This window comes from Diceros bicornis, chromosome 1 (assembly GCF_020826845.1).
Source record: "Diceros bicornis minor isolate mBicDic1 chromosome 1, mDicBic1.mat.cur, whole genome shotgun sequence".
Lineage (NCBI taxonomy): Eukaryota > Metazoa > Chordata > Mammalia > Perissodactyla > Rhinocerotidae > Diceros > Diceros bicornis.
Genome location: NC_080740.1, coordinates 16992475 through 17010178, shown reverse-complemented (window position 1 = coordinate 17010178; position 17704 = coordinate 16992475). Strand labels below are relative to the sequence as shown.

At 37.4% G+C, this 17704-nt stretch overlaps 2 protein-coding genes across 5 annotated transcripts in view; one reads left to right on the top strand and one right to left on the bottom strand.

Moving 5' to 3' along the window:
• Positions 1-1994: 1994 nt before the first annotated feature.
• On the top strand, positions 1995-15073 carry LYSMD3 (LysM domain containing 3). Its single transcript, XM_058528832.1, has 3 exons — positions 1995-2158; positions 5726-5991; positions 11098-15073. The coding sequence occupies exons 2-3, from the start codon at positions 5737-5739 to the stop codon at positions 11761-11763; spliced, it is 921 nt and encodes a 306-aa protein (XP_058384815.1). The 5' UTR covers positions 1995-2158; positions 5726-5736; the 3' UTR covers positions 11764-15073.
• Positions 15074-16684: 1611 nt separating this feature from the next.
• POLR3G (RNA polymerase III subunit G) overlaps positions 16685-17704 on the bottom strand; it is a 41044-nt gene continuing 40024 nt past the window's right edge. For all 4 annotated transcript variants that reach the window (XM_058528710.1, XM_058528614.1, XM_058528538.1 and 1 more), the window contains one exon: positions 16685-17704. This exon is cut by the window's right edge and continues 1352 nt beyond it. The gene's annotated coding sequence lies outside the window, so the exon portion shown is untranslated.

Below are 17704 nucleotides of genomic sequence, written 5' to 3'. Positions count from 1 at the left end.
AAACATATCTGCTAAATCTTATACATATGTATCTGCAAGTGAATCCAAGGTAATTACTCAGCAATGCAATAGTTTAATCAACTGCATTTTAAACTTTGATAGATATTGCCAAGTAGCACTCCTAATCGGTTGCATCAATTTATACTCTCATTACAACACAGTTTTCATCTGGAGCAAATCACAAAACCTAAACGTTAGTGACAGAAACACACATTCCTAAAAACTACATATTCTTTCATCTACAGCCTTTTAATGACAACTGTGTCAGATGCGATCTCAAAAAACTGAAACTCCTTTTGGCTTTGCTGAGCACTGGGGACATCCTTTTTCTCAAAGACAAAGTACTTGTTCCTACCGGCCAGCTTTTTGGAACTTGGCCAAAATTCATGGCTAACTGCTTCCTTTGTATATTCTAATGATAAAATATTCTATTATTCTGTTTTTGTAAAAAGTGCAATAACTTCACTTTTGTTAAACATAACAATTCAAGAGCATGCAGATATCATTGAGAAAGTATTTATACAAAGGAAACAGGTAGCAGTCCTGGAGAAGTGCTTCAAATTCTATCACTCGGGCTGTCACATGGATTCCACCGCCTATTGACATTAAAATAAGAAAAGTAACCTATATGCAGAAAGAAGGTTGTATTCACATTAACATTCATGAAGGCTGAGCAGCTGTAGCCCTACACATTAAATAGGGAATATATCCTTTGTCTATTGATGAGAAAATGTCTCAGTGATAAATGGTTACAGACAGGGGTGTCACAAGGGCAAGAGCACACAGAACAGCTCCGACAAACTTTAAACAATTTTTTTTTGGTCGTCTTCTCCTGCAGTTCTTTTTGTAGCATTGTAGAGCCTACGCCCTCAAATAAAAGAAAAATATTGCAGTGCAGAATTCCTAAGCTTTACTGAGGCACTTCCCGGGAAAACAAAAAACATACTCTTGAAAATAATTTAAAACAAAGCTTCAAAGACTTCATGATCCATAAATATTCAGACATTCTGAAAAGAAGCGCTTTGCACCCTGCACCTCGCCTGTTCGTGTCTAAAATGTATGCTGTCATAAGACAGCATGGTCGTCAAAGTGCAAAGTCTGTAAGGTCAACATGGGGAGACGTTAGGCACGTCGTTAAAATGCTATACACTCATTTACATAAATTCAAACCCATTATCATACTCATTTAGTAAATTTGTGAGAAAAATCATATATGAAGTCATGAGTTTGTTAAGAACAAACTAACATCTCATAGACCCCAACAGTGACTACCAATGACTTTCGGTTAATTTTCAAAACAAAATCAATTAAGTTACAACTTGTGGACAGCTTTGTCTCACTCAGAATAGAAAGCCTGAGAACCAGGGCTCGGGGGCACACATTTCCCGGGGCCTGACTCTAGGTGGCTCACTTTCTTCACCTATAAACACAAAGGCTGCAGCCACTGTCGCCCGACGCCCTAGGGTTTCTCTCCAGTATTCTGCCCTTTTGCAGAAGTCTAGAGGATTCAGCAGGAAGAGTAATAAGCATAGCACAGTTTTCTAAAACATGGATGTCAGCGCTGTGCTTTTGGGCGTCCTTCTCCACCTACAGACACCTCTAGATGAAGAGCAAGAAGAAATGCACAACAACCCCCCGATAAATCCTCGGCACCTCCCCCTCAGTGTTTTCTAGACAGTCTGCCAGCGCTGTGTGGACGAAGGACAAAGGCGCAGGCGGCAGGTCGCCCGAGGTCGCAGGGTCAGCCCGCGGAGCTAGTCTATGGGAAATGAAGGGGCGGGGCGAAGGGGATAAGTCATGGGCGGGGCTGGAATGCGGGCTCCGCCCCCGGTCCAGCGGCGTCCCTGCGCCTGCGCGCCCGGCTAGGCCCGTGGTTGGGGAGCCCCAGGTTCTGGGCTCGCCCTCGCGCCCCCGCCCTCCGCCTCCTCCCCCGCCCCTTCCCACTTCCGCCCGCTTGACGTGATGACGCACGGCAGGTTTGCGGACGTGGCGGCGGCGCAGGGCCCGGAAGGCGGAGACGTTGGCGGCAGCAGTGGTGGTGTCGGCGGGGGAGGCGGACGGGGTCAGCAAAAAACGGAGGCTTGGCCATGAACTGGCCCGGGACGGCGGCGGACCTGGCAGTCGTCTCCTGGTTGCGTTCCGGCTGCTAACGGGACAGGTAAAGATGGCGGCGAAAGGTGGGGGCCTGCGCCCGTCTTGGCCGGCGGGGTGGGGCCCCAGCTGCACCCTCGCTGGAGGCGGCGGGGAGCCCTCGGCCGCAGGTGGGGCGGGAGCGGCTGCTCGGGGAGGAGACCCCTTGGCAGGGGAGGCCTTCGAGACCAGCCCCACCTAAGCCTCTCGTTACACTGCCGGGGAAGCAGGCTCAGAGGAGGGACTCCTACCTGCCGGATTCCCGGAGCAACGCTTTTCCCACCCAGACACATCACGTTTCTCCCACAGCTTTGTGTTTGTGTTGAATATTCGCTGATCTTATCTCGTCCACGTTGTCCAAGTGTGATTGTGTGACTTAGAAATCTGAGATTTAATGCTCGCAGAGGATAACAGGAAAGGAAAACGCTAGACGTGTGGAATGGAGAGGGAGGGAAGTTAAGTTTTTAAAAATTGAATTTGCGCTGGAGGATACGGTCCCTGTGATACTGTCCCAGTGCTTGACTAGCTTGTGCCCTCTGGCCCTGTTATTGCTCCCTGGTTAAGGAGAGTCAAAGAGAAACACCCAACAGCAGTTATCACACAGGACGAAGGTGTTCGGGAAACCATTTTTAGTTGCAGACTAAGCTGATGAACGCTTTAACGCGGTATCCATTGGGAATTTATTTTCTCTGACGCTTGTAATCTATGTAGTATGCAGGCTTGTTTCAGTTTTCTGAAGAGAGGACTCGTGCTTTTTTCCTACCCGAAAAAAATTAAGACAGGTAAAGAGAATTGAACCAGATGACTTGAATAGTGTGTACTTTCTTCTCTATGTAGTTGGCTCAGACAGTTATCTGCCTGGGACAGTCTACCTTTTCACTTCAATTCTACACAACCAGCTCTTGATTATTCAGAAAAAGAATACCCTGTTTGTGGTAGTCTGCTGCCTGCATTTTGTTATAAAAGGGAGTGAAGTGATAGTGAGACAGATGAATGCTAGTCTTTAAATATTATTTAGGAACATATCATGGATAGAGGTTGATGTAAATATCAAAAATGGCTTTGGGGCAGTGCTCAGTGATTTTCAGCTGTACTAAGCCAGTTTGGGGTTCTAAGAACAATTGATCAGGGAGAAGAAGTGTAAAGGGCAGCATAAATGGGTCAGTATAGCCACGTGTAAATTGCTATGTATTAAGTGGTTCTTAACTTTTTAAAATCATAGACCCCTTCTGAGAATACGAAAACAATAAATATTCTCCCAGAAAAATGTACGTATGTATAAAATTTTGCCTAGAACTCGCACTCATTCCTTAAATTAAAAACACAGGATAGAAAAGACTTGGTTAAATAAGTAGAAATAAAAGTATTATCTATTTTAGGTGAAAGTGAGATACTCTTGAGAATTAAATAAAAATAAAGCATCTGTGATTCACTGTGGTATTAAAACAAGTTTAATCTTTAAACTTGTTAGAGTTGTCACTTTTTGGAATTCCTTGAAGGGGGGTAGGTGTGATCATGACTTCAGAACTGCTTTGGAGACATAAAATGTGGGTAGCTTTCCTTAGCTGCGGTCAAGTTAGGAATCCCAGTTTATGGTAATAAATAATGTAGCATCTGGGGGAACAGGTGAAATAATCTACTTTATAATATGTAGCTATTAGTTATCTATGTTATCTGAATAGAAACCCTTCAGTTTTTAAAGCATTACAGTGTTGCCATAGAGCAGGGTCAGAAACTGATTTTCAAGGGTTGGATTTGACTGTATGAAATAGTTCCCAAAATTTATAAGTATGTGCTTCTATAGAGAGTTTAATCTTATTGTTATCCATATTACAAATTCTGACTTTTGGAGTTGGTCTTTTCTGATTTTTTTTTTTTTTTTTCACTTGATACTTGTCATAGTATTCACAGCTGATCTGAGCCCTTCTTTGAGACATTATTTTGCCTTGGCTTCCATGACACATTTTCATGGTTTCCTCTTCCTCTCAACACTCCTTTTCCTCTTCTTTTAGGCTGGATTTCCTACACAGAACGGCTTCATTCTTCAAGGCTCAGTCTTGGACCCTCTTTTCTTATTCTCTGCTCTCTCGCTTAGTAATTCATCTACACCCACAGCTTCAGTTACTACCTATGTGCAGATGAGTCATGAAATTATATTTCTAACCCAGACATTTCTGAATTTGACTATATTGCCCACTTGGCTACTTGACATTCTTTTTGGCTGTCTTACAGGAATTTATAATTATAGCCCCCCTCCCCCAGGCTCTTCTTCCAGTGTTCCGTATCTTAGAGAAGGACACCACCATTTACTCAGTAATGCAAATCAGAGATCGTGGTGTGAGCCTTTACTTGCTCTCTTCATATCTGAGCCACGTTATTAAGTCCTAAGTATTTTATCTCCAAAATGCCTTTTACTACCTGTCTACTTCTCTCCATCTTTTACAACAATAACTGAAAGCAATCTACTATCTTTTCTCATGTGAACAATTAATATGAAGCTACAACTGTGAATGTGGAATTAGTTTTTTCTGTTCTTGTGTTGTTCATTTTTAATGAGAATAGATCAACTTGACGAAGGTGAGTTGAGTGTGAGTATGCAAGTAAACAAGAAGTATTCATTGATGTATGTTTTTAACTTAGGTCAGCTCTCAGTCTTAACAGTGTCTTTTCTGAAGTAGAAATGAACCTAGTGATCTAAAATCTGTTCAGTCTTTATGGACCATAAATTAAGTTTGATGAAGACTTAGATAAGTTAAAGTTGAGTGAAAAGCCTCCTGGGAAGAAGTCCCTGGTTGAGAGCAAAATCGTGACCTGTATAGAAGGCACATACTGTACTAAATATAAATACTGAAGTTAGCGTGATCCAGGGAGGTAGGTAGGTAGTCCAAAAGAGATTTTAATCCCATGTGAACTTAAAATGCAGAATAAGCCTGAGAGTTTTGGGTTCATAAAAGTATTGTGTGTGTACATATAAAACATATACTTTGATTCCATGAGAACTACAAATGGTGTATGTGATCACTTTTTAAGACAGTACAAAATTATGTCCCGAGTTTTCATGTACTCAGACTAAGGGGATCTTAATTTTTTGACTTAAAAAAATGTAGTAGTTTGGGCCGGCCCCGGGGCTTAGCGGTTAAGTGCGCGCGCTCCGCTGCTGGCGGCATGGGTTCGGATCCCGGGCGCGCACCGATGCACCGCTTCTCTGGCCATGCTGAGGCCGCGTCCCACATACAGCAACTAGAAGGACGTGCAGCTGTGGCATACAACTATGTACGGTGGCTTTGGGGGGAAAAATAAATAAATAAAATCTTTATAATTTAGTAGTTTGCCCTTGTTAAAATGTAACCACCTCCACATTTTGTGATATATAGTCTATAAGAATGGATTACCTCTTCCTCCCATCCCGTTGTCTCCACTGCCAAATATGTTCATTGTACTTAAACAGCTATAACTTGAACCTAAATTTTTAAATAACTAAAACCATTCTTTAAAAAAAAACAAAAGAAAAAGTGTCCTGAATGTAAGATTCATGTAAATCAGTCAGATGGATCAGCTACATTCCAAAGTTTTCTCTTCCTTCTTTTCCCCCCAGATTTTGACATTATGGCAGGAAGGCATCAGAGTCGTAGTTTTCCTCTTCCAGGAGCTCATTCAAGTGGTCAAGTACATGCCTTTGGAAATTGTACAGACAATGATGTGTTGGAGGAGGATGCTGAAGTCTATGAGCTTCGATCCAGAGGAAAAGAGAAAATCCGAAGAAGTACATCAAGAGATAGGCTTGATGACATTATAGTATTAACAAAAGATATACAAGAAGGAGATACTTTAAATGCAATAGCCCTTCAATACTGTTGTACGGTAAGTTTTAATTTGATTTTGCATACTGTGGTCCAAAATAAGTTATTTGTTCATAGCACAAATTGAAATAAATTCTGTGCCCTTTTGTCTTGCCTTTTTCTTCCTTCCTCCTTCTTTCCATAGAAATCTGTATCATCTTGGTAGATGTTAACTTTTTAAATTTTTGTTTGTTTGTTTGTGAGGAAGAACCGCCCTCAGCTAACATCTGCCAAACCTCCTCTTTTTGCTGAGGAAGACTGGCCGTGGGCTAACATCCATGCCCATCTTCCTCCACTTTATATGGGACGCCGCCACAGCATGGCTTGTCAAGTGGTGCGTAGGTGCGCAGCGGGATCCGAACCCGCCAACCCTGGGCCGCCGCAGCGGAGTGCACGCACTTAACCGCTTGCGCCACCCGGGCGGCCCCTAACTTTTTAAATGTTTAAGTGAATACTTTAATTTCTGTTTATTTCTAAATCCATGATTCTATTTTCAGTATGGAAAATCACCCAAATGTGTTATTTTTTTCTTCTTCTTCAATTTGTAAGAGAATGTAGAAACGTATAAAGAAAAGTTTTTCCCTACCCCAGTTTCCTGAGATAACACACTTTGGTGTGTTTCTTTCTGTACTTTTTTGTGTACACACACCAAATATACATATATTTGGTATATGTATACATAAAAATAAAATACTTGGGAGGGGGGGTTGGTGGTTTTTAAAATTGATTTATACTATGCCTGTTACTCTGCAAGTTGCCTTTGCCTTTTTCATTTCTTAGTATATCATGGACATCCCTCACACCTTATAGATCTAACTCATTATTTTATATAGCTATAAAATGTTCCATAGTATGGATGTACCATAATTATTAACCCATTCTCCTGCTTATGGATAGTCAGGATTTTCTCCGTGTTTTGTGTTGTGTGTTGAATATCATGACAACTATACAGTCATGCATTGCTTAGTGACGGGGATACATTCTGAGAAACATGTCATTAGGGGATTTCGTCGTCGTGTGAACATCATAGAGTGTACTTACACAACCCTAGATGGTATAGCCTGCTACACACCTAGGCTATATGGTGCTGATCTTATAGGGCCACAGTAATATATGTGGTCTGTCGTTGACTGAAACGTTGTTATGCAGTGCATGACTGTATCTTTAAATGGTGGTACCTTTATTTCTGTGGGATAGGTGCCCAAAAGTGAGACTGATAGTAAAAGGAAAGGTATATTTTTATTTAATAGATATTAAACTCTATTTGTTTAAACCCTTAAACCCATCTTATATCTGTGTTATGTCCATCTTGCATTTTTAGCATGAAATCTGTTTTCATGTAAACACATTGATATGGAAACTGTTTAAAACATTGGTTTTCAAACTTTTTGTTCTGATACTCCCAATAGAATTTTGAAATGTATGTACTATGTACCTCCTTGCACATTTTAAAGTGAACTTCTTAAATACTTTCTAATGACTTAAAATAGTTACAAAGGGTGTAATTTCCAGAAAAATAAGACCGTTAAAATACTCTTTAAATGCATGCATGCAGTTGTGAATACCACCAGGATTTGCTACCGGAAATCATTCATTTAAAACATATATATGAGCTCTTTTTTTAGTAGCATGAAATTTTATATCATTCTTTTTCTCCTTGATTAATATTTTCATCCTCCCCCCCAAAATCGTTCATAGTGTAAAATATTTTAATACTTGAAAACCTTTTGTTGATTGCCTGTGATAGTTCTCTGCAATAGAAACACACACATATATTTATAAATTTATGTATATAAATGTATATAAATTTAAATTGAATTTAAAAAATTCCCTATGGCTATGAGGTTCTATGTATTACTTTTTTCCAAATAGAGTAATTATTGCAATTATTCACAATTGATCAAAACAGATATATTACACATTTTGATTTAAAAATTTAATAAACAAAATATTTTATTGAAATGCATTTCTTGATGAGGTAAGAGCTGGGTTTTTTACAACTTGTTCATGTATGGCAACACCATTTATTATTAAATCAGAAAACTTCTGATTTCATTTTTTAATGCAAATAAACGTGAATATGGGTTTTGTAGAAAAATAAGACCACTGAGAAATAGATTATAGAATCTGCCTTAGAAGGTCAGTGATGGAAAGTAATCAAGACTTTAAAATTAGGGGCAAGGCTAAAAATGTCACAGTGGAGATCCAAGAGAAGAGTGCGATCCATTAGTTTTCCTTTAATCAACCTAAATTTTCTTAGAAGAAGAGAAATTTGAAATGCCATCTGAATGATTAAAAATAGGTCATATTTCCAATGAGGTGAAAAGGAGAAAGTATTTCAGGCATATAACAGTGATGTGGAGAAGATTTCAAGGAGGAAATAAGGTGAACCACAGAGGAAGTTTAATAGGTGTTTCAGAAATGAGTGGCATAGACTCACTGGGATGAAGCAGTTTGAAATAACAGGAAGTTTGATCCATATAGTAAGCGAACAGCAAGGTAAGGGTTTAACAAGAGTGCTGCGTGCTGCGAGATGTTGGGCACCCTGCTGGTGAATTGGAGGGCCTCCAATAAAGAGGTTATTAGAATAATTCAGATGAAGATGAGCAGGGCCTAGACTAAGATATTTGTAGTAAGGATGGAGAAGAAGCTGATAGAAAATGTATTTGGGGGAAATCACAGGATTATTAGCTTATATCAGCTGATTTAAAATGAAGAATGATGAAAGGCGATTAGCTTAACATTAGCAGAAAGGTGGCATTGGCCACAGAAGTGGGAAAATTGATACAACAGAGTTAGAGAGTTAAGATAAGCAACGCTCCCTTTGCCAGGAGCTCAGCTAGTAAAAAAAGATTAACCTTACAAAAGGATTTATCATTTTAAATATACAGTAGTTAGTACTGTATTCCACTTACAAATATTCAGCTTTAGGAATTATTAAAAATATGCCTGTTATAAAACAATGATAAGAGGAACAAAAAGGCCAAGGTTGGAATCCTAAATGCAGCCAAGGAAGATAGCATAACAGAAGAATTTATAGGGGATACTCAGAGACATAACCTAGGTAGATTCTAAACCTTGGAAGCCTAGATTAGAAAGACTATTGAGTAATTATTAGTCAGAGTATATGATACCAAGCAAAAGAGCATTTAAAGAAAATAGGTTCAGGCGTTTGGATTTGTCAGTGAAGCATCATTTGCCTTAAGAAAAAACAGTCTCAAGGTAGTAAAATGACAAAGCACTCTATCTTCACTGTCTCCTCTCCTAGTTACTCTTTAATCCTCTCTCCCTCCTCCTCCCTCACGCACACTTCAGGGGAATTGCTTTTTCTAACAAGAACTCTCATTCTGCATCGGACTTGATCAGTAATCTGCAGTTGATCCAGTTCACTGCTCCTTCCTAAAAACCCTCTGTTTGACCTCCTTGATTCTTCAGGTTTCTGATTTTCTTACTATTAATATTGAATAACAGCTAACATTTCTTTAACATACTGTATATCACTGTTCTAAATGTTCTTCTACATTTTAATTCATTAATCTTCACAACAACCTTGGATGGTAGGTATTATTACTGTCATTTTACGTATGTGGAAACCGAATTGCAGAGAGGTTAAACAACTTGCCCGGAATCATACAGCTAGAAAGTGTCAGAGCCATGCTTCAAACTCAGATCGTCCTTGCTTTTAACCACCATCATATATTGCTTTCCTGGCCACTCTTTCTTCTCTCCTTTGTGGATTTCTCTTACTCAGCATACCCCTCAAATGTTGGCATTCTAGGGGTCTTGCCTATGTCACCTTTTTCTCCCAGACTTTCTAGTGAATCTCTCTACTCTTGTGAATTCACTTACCATTTTTGCTGGTAATCCACAAATCTGTATCTCGAGCCAAGATCACTCTTCTGAATTTCAGACATAACATCTATAACTGCCTATTGGACATCTTCCACTTGCATATTTCAAGCACCTTAAGGTCAACATGTATAAGATCTGCGTTCATTCTCTTTTTCTCTCTCCACAGTGTTCCATATCTCAGTGAATGGCATCATTATCCATTGAGTTGACCAAGCCAGAAATCTTAAGTTTTTTCCTAGATTCACTTTACCTCTATAACATCAATCAGGTGATAATGATCCGGGCTTAGGTGAAAGCATTGATGGAAAGGATGAATGGAACTAATAACTTAAAGGTAGTGGGAGAGCCTGGCATAGTAATTGGTAATCTAAGAAACATTCCCCTGCTCCTCCTCCTCACAATGGCAAGTAGATAGGATATACAGACAGGTTGAGGGACTGTATCATATATTGGGAAAGCTTATAAAAATGACTGATCTTGGGGGTAGTTGAATAATTCATTTTCTTTGAAGTTGGAGTAGTGGCATCTTTAATATTTGTGGTTTTTTCCTTAATGATACATAAAATAATGGCATATCTTACAGTTGATGGCATCTTAGTTTTGATAAAATCTGGTAGTTTTAGTGGGGTAAGTTGACATTTGCCTATATTGCTAAATTGGAAGAAAGAATATAAGTATCTGTGTAATCGCTCCTTCACAACTTGTTTACAAGCAGCACAAGTGTGATATCTGTGCATGATGTGCAAAGAAACATCAAAGGATCCTAGAATCCACTTAAATAGCTAGCTAGCATTAGTGTTAGTAATATATTGGTGATAGTCAAAAGTAATTGGTGATTTCCTAAGACTGGTAGGTCAAACGTGGCACAGGGCTCGCCCTGGAGGCCTAGTGGTTAAGTTCAGTGTGCTCTCCTTCGGCAGCCCGGGTTTGGTTCTGGGGTGCAGACCTACACCGCTGGTTGGTGGCCATTCTGTAGTAGTGGCCCGCATACAAAATAAAGGAAGATTTGCCACGGTTATTAGCTCAGGGCCAATCTTCCTCAAGCAAAAAAAGGAGGATTGGCGACAGATGTTAGCTCAGGGCGAAATCTTCCTCAGCAAAAAAAAAAATGGTGCAGAACTGTTATCCACAAATAAAATCTCTCTGGGTGTGATAATTAATACTAATAATTAAGCTCAATTTTTTTTCCCTTCAAAAGTAACTGGGATGAATGAATATTGCTACCTCTATTTTGATTTAGAATTCACTTGAATGTTGCTTTTTTTTCCCCCCACAGGTAGCAGATATCAAGAGGGTTAACAATCTCATCAGCGATCAAGACTTTTTTGCCCTTAGGTCTATCAAAATTCCAGTAAAAAAGTTTAGTTCATTGACAGAAACACTTTATCCTCCAAAAGGAAGACAGGCTTCACGTCCTTCATCTGTTCAATACGTTCCAGAACAACAGGAAATTTTGTCAGCTCATGATTCTCTTTCTTCCAGTGAGTTAGCTGGTAGCTTTTTAAAAGAAGTAGACCGAGACATAGAACAAATAGTAAAATGTACAGACACCAAAAGAGAGAACCTTAATGAAGTAGTGTCTGCCTTAACAGCACAACAGATACGTTTTGAACCTGATAACAAAAACATTCAACGTAAGGATCCTTATTATGGAGCAGACTGGGGAATAGGGTGGTGGACAGCTGTAGTGATAATGTTGATAGTAGGTATAATAACACCAGTATTTTATTTACTGTATTATGAAATTTTAGCTAAAGTGGATGTTAGTCACCATTCAACAGTGGATTCTTCACATTTGCATTCAGAAGTCACATCCCCATCACAGCAGAGAGAAATGGAAAATGGAATTGCTCCAAGTAAAGGAATACCCTCTGGCCGGCAAGGTGATCATAAACTACATAGTCAAGATGCTCAGCCGCCTGCTGCTCATCACAAAACGTAGCAATTAGCTCATAATTACACTCTTAGTGATCACATGTGCATCTGGAATGTGGTGAATCACTTACATTCAATAACCACTTCAAAGGCAGAATTTAGGGAGATTGAAGATCCTTTTGTTTTTCACCTTTTTTGAGCCATTTACAAATGGATTGAGTATCAATTCTCTACAGTTGCTAGTTGTTGATACTGAGAGCAGTACATCCATCTATCTGCTATATCAGTGCTTAAAGCAGAAATGAATTTAAATATGTGTCTACGAAGTTCTTGGAAAATGCATCATTTTTCTTATTCAAGATTGGTTATGTTTAAATTTTAATTTTTAATTGTTTTTTGGCTTAAGGTTATTAATGTTAAGTTTATTAAGCAGGATAACTATAGCATCAGATGTCTCAACTGAAGAAAATTTACTACTGTGAGCCATCAAAATATTTAGTTGCAAAAAAGTTGTTTGATTCTAAAATTACTTATGATAGCACATACTTAAAACTCCATTTTGCAACTTTTTAAAAACGTATTTAGCACATATGCTATGAAAACATAAGTTGAAACAGAAATGGGAAAGTAACATCCAGTGTCTATAACAGAGGCTAAGAAATAGATTATTATTGTTAAGCCCCCAAAGTAACGGCTGGGAAGTTGCTGTTTGGTCACTAGAACACTGGATTAGGTCAAGACCTAGAAGTCATCTTTGTCTGTTAAAGAATTGCTGCCTCTGCTTCTGTTTTTTAAGTGATTATATTTGCCTCTGTTATTGGAAAGCACTTTTGTACATCTTTGATGAAAAGTGTTATACATGTACAGATTAGCATTATTTAGGAAATAATTCCTTACATACTGTGATAAGTTGTTTCTGTGTTACATGTAGTAACATGCCTTAATTACATTCAATGCCTTATAATATTACTTTATGTAAGCTAGTATAATTTTTAGAGTTAAAGTGAAGCATTATTTTAGGTGGTCCAGTTGGATTCATAACAACGCTGTATCAGTTTGTCTCCACCTTCACTATCGAGCACAAGTTCATGGGATCAAAACATTTTCATTGTCTGCCTGTGTTCTATTGCTGAAAATGGTTCATTAAGCAAAAGTAAGCGTAAAAAGACCTTTTGCAGTGGCAATACCAGACAGATTGCTTTCTTTATTGATCCCTTACCCTCTGTTTTTCAAAGAGAAAATGTCCAACTTAGACCTTTTTTTCCCTGAACTATAAGCTCAAATTGGGGGACAGAGGCCAAAGGTGTGTGGATTGGTTGAAAGGTCTTGATCGTGCCACTTTTTTAAGATCTGCTATGGATCACAGTCTGGCTAAATAAGAAGTATTTGCATACTGATTTCATCATTAAAAGTATGTGTTTTTTGAAATGTAACCAAAATGATTGCTTAGAAGCAAGATTGGGTGGAGTCTGGATTGCCTGTTTTGTGTACAATAAAGTATGTACTTTAAGATATATAATACCACCTCATTTTCTGGGCATTATTTCCTAATTTTTAATATTTCAGCTTTTTGACGAGTCATTTTTTATTTCAAACTCCAATCTTGATACAAAATGGGGTGAATAAATATGGTAAATGAGTTTTTATGTACTTTCAAGAGCTAAGTATCATAAAAAGACAGGACAAAGAAGTCACACATTAAAAATGCCTTTACATATATTAGAGGACCTTAGACAGTTACCAAAAAGTATTAATATGGAAGTTGTATCAAGTTGATCTTTTTAGTAATGCTTTTAAAGTTTGAAAAATTGTTTTCATGTGCCTTGGGCATCTTGAAAAGAGGAGTATGATCTTCCTAATTTATGCTCAGTGTTAACTTGGTCAGTTTACATTGTATTTATAAGGCCTGCTGAAAAATCAAGTTTTAGAGAAGAAAAGACAGATTATTTTAGGGTAGGATGGGCTATAAATGTCTTCTGAAGAACTTTGTTTACATCAAATTGATGAAATTACGGAGAGTCAGTGATTCCTTTTTGTTAGTGGTGCTTTGAAATTGTGATAGAGAGGTCTGATTTCCAAAATAAGTAACTTATTTTTAAAGGAGTGAGGTGTACTATGACTTGATTAAAAGCCATTTCTGTCTTGCAGAGTGTCCTGTTCCTTGAAAGAAATATTTCATATCCTTATGACACAGTCTTCTTTTTCTATATATTTGAATTACATATTTTAATTGAATATAATTTGAATTATATGTAATTCTATATATAACGATTAGAATTATAGATTCTAATCATGAAGTGTCATTTATAAAAGAAAAAAGAATTTCCTAAGCATTTAATAGGTTTGGAATAATTTTAGCTTTTAAAAAGTACTATTATACATCAAAATTTGTAGCAAATGCAGATTACTTTATAAAATTTAATAAAATAAGAAAAGTTATGATAGTGTGGATTTTAATTGTGTTGAAACTCTTATTTGAATTTGCTTTGAGGCTTAGAAGATATATATATATATAATATGTATATGCAAATGTAAAAGTAACATGAATTATTGCATTTGGTTCACTTAAGAAATTGGAGTTGCAAGTGAAGAAAAATCTACTTTTAGGGCAGATTCTTTTTTTAAAAAAATCTGGGTACAGATGATTAAGGTTGTTTTGAACTAATGGATGCCATTTAAATTGAATATTTTTTTGCCATCCTACTCCTAGAAAATTATGGGATTGATGTCCTCAAAAGATATATTAAGATGGATTATGGAGTCTGCTGGCCACTTAAGAATTAGAAAGAAGATGTAATAATGTTAAATTAACTTCTCCGGACGACTTCTTGTTTTTTTTTAAAGCTTTTCTTTCTCTGAACTGTACTTGCTTGAACAGTGGCCTGAAGAGTTCTTTAAATGAACCACTACTTAGTAATTAGTTCTTTGTAAAGGTATCTACTTCTAAAATTACCTACTTGGGAATATGAAGGATACAGTTAGAGTTTTAGAAATATCAGGAAGCAAGGCTCAAGTCAAAGTGTTACAGGGTAAGGGGGAGTTTTAGAAGTTTGTATTTAAATGGTGTATTATGATTGGAATCATTCTTATTTTGAATTACAACAATGTTGCTCAGGAAATCAGTATTTTTCTTCCAAGTATGTGCATATTGCACTGTTAGATCATAGAAATATCTGAATGCTTTATTTAATTCTTCTTATGTATGCAAATACTATAAATCTTTTGTATAATGTATTTTATACAAATGCAAAATGGAATTGTAGAACATTATGTTAGCATGTACATCTGTAAAACTGGTTTTTAAAATTTTTTGCCCCTTATTTTTCATATTTTAAAAGATATGTAAAATTTAATAAAGTTTCTATTTTATTATTCAATCTAAAAGGGAAGCTGGTGAATTTAATTGAATAAAGCAAACCTTTTCTCCTCTTCTTTTAAACTATTTGATACAGAGATAACTGTGTAAGATACATCGAATTGCCAAAGGTTTACCAATTCAGATTTCCCCCTTGTTATACTGAAACACAGTCTACTGGATTATTTATAAGATGTAAGTGAAATGAAATGAAAACAAATTTCAGTTGAATATTCTTTGGGGGATCTTTGATCTCAGGGAAGAAGACCTCTGAGGCATGGTCCACAACTTCTTAGCAAGTTGTGGATCAGTCATGTAACAATATGCTCTATTTGTATATAAATCTTAATATGAAATGGAAAACCTTTCAAAGCACTACAAGAATATTAATTTTTAAAAATCAGCAAAAAATTCAGAAAGTTCTTTGGAGCTTTTATTTATTAAATGGAAGAATTTGTGGTGTAATCCTTTTTTTTTTCAATTTTTAAAAGCATCTTGGGGCCGGCCCGGTGGCTTAGCTGTTAGTGTGCGCGCTCTGCTGCTGGCGGCCCGGGTTCGGATGCCGGGCACGCACCGACGCACCGCTTCTCCGGCCATGCTGAGGCCACGTCCCACATACAGCAACTAGAAGGATGTGCAGCTATGACATACAACTATCTACTGGGTCTTTGGGGGGAAAATAAATAAATAAAATGTTAAAAAAATATATTTAAAAAAAAAAGCATCTTGGTCTTTAAAATTCTATTTATAGTTTTTTCTTAATAAAAAGAAAGTTTGCACTAACTCCAGAGCCTTTAACCTTATTAAGGCAAAGCCACTGACACTGCACATTTTAAGGTGGTAGCGAAGGAAAGGTTAACAATATCCTCTGAATTTCTTAGGATTCTCTGGAATCCAGATCTCTTAGTTTATTATCACAACTTTAATCACCTTGAGTTTTCTTTTATCTGATACTGGCATCCCTGCTGTAGAGGAGGAAGACAATTCTTCTACCCTCTAGGTCCTTCTGGCTGGCCTAAGAATTATATTGACATGAGAATAACAGGAGAAAATCAAAGTTTAATAACATGTTTATTAAACATGTTATTTCCTGGGAGAAACCCAGGAACGCTGAGTAACTCACCAGAATGGCTGAGGTCGCCACCTTAAATACCATCTTCGGCTAAAGACAAAGGAGGATGTTGGGGGTATTGGGAGTCAGTTATGGGAGATTGCCAGAAAAAGCACAGTAAACATGAGTAAGGTTATTATGCAGATTTAAGTCCTTGCCTTTTGCCTTGATTGATAAGAGTTTCTAGAGATAATGTCATCCCCCTTCTTGCTGGTACAGAGAGGGAGACACCTTTGCAAATGGAGATTTCCCTTACAAATGTAAATGTCTCTTACAAAGGGTAACTTCTTGGTTTCAGAGCTTCTCCCCTGTCTGCAGTTTGTTAAAAGTAACTATAGCAAAATAATCCTCATGCCGAAGAGACACATCTTGAGGTGGCCAATTCTGCTCCCCTATGCTGCTCAAATACATAGTTATTTTACTAGGTAAAATCAGTATTAACAAATTTCTTTTCTCTATCAAATATATTTAAGCAGGTTCAAAGTAAAACATTTTAATATAAAACAAAGGACACAATTTTGTAAGAATTTAATGTGTAAACAAATACAGAAAAATAAGCATTATAGCAACAAAACAGTTTTTTGCCCATTATATAGCAATTTTAAATACACTTCACCAACAAGTACTTCTTTAAATATAAGAGGGTATCTCTGCATTAAAGTTTACCATCCTATGGAATAATTTCACAGTCTCTCGAGATTTTAAGCCAGGAAAACAAGATTCATGCTGGGAAAGCAGGCTGCAAATCCTGCCTGTTTTAGTCTACTTTAAACTTGTAAAAAGATCCTCCAAAGGGGGAAGACAGCATGCTTAAGGGAGATGCCTGGGCGCTCCCAGAGCAAATCCTGCAGGACTAAATCTGTGGAGACAAACTGAAAGCTAGGAAAAGAAATACCTGTTATCTTAGGTGTATTTGCCTGATTCAAGCAGTTACCTGCAGATTTATAATAAAGCAAGTCAACAGAACCATAGAGATAAAATTTCTATAAAGTAAATGGTATTTGGCTACAGTACTAAGAAGGGAGAGAATAAAACACCTATGTTAATTACCACTCCTAAATGACTACTTGCCCATTACAACTGAAAACTTTATGTGAGGTTTCTAGTCTAAGTACAGTAGATTGCTGCAAAGTAGACTTGTTTCATTCATGTTTTCCATTTAGAATCTTTAAATTTTTTGATAAGCTCCTTTAAACAAGAAATAATTCACATATGATCAACATAGCACTGAACTAATAATGGTCCTCACATCTATCTTGAATTATCTGAGGAAGTATTACAATTGAAAGTGATCTTTTTCCTGAGAAATCTCGCCATGTTACAAAATGGCACAAGAAAACATAAATTTTCCCCACCAGAATACAAGATGGGAAAATCATATTACAACATATTTCGTGAAGAAAACATGTTTGTTTCTCAAAACCGTGTTTCCAATCTCTTTCCAAGCCACAATTTTTTAGAGAGTGAGAACCAAATTTAAATTGAGTGATCATTTCTATAAGGTAAGAGGATGAATACATATGGTAAATTTTGGTTGATGTT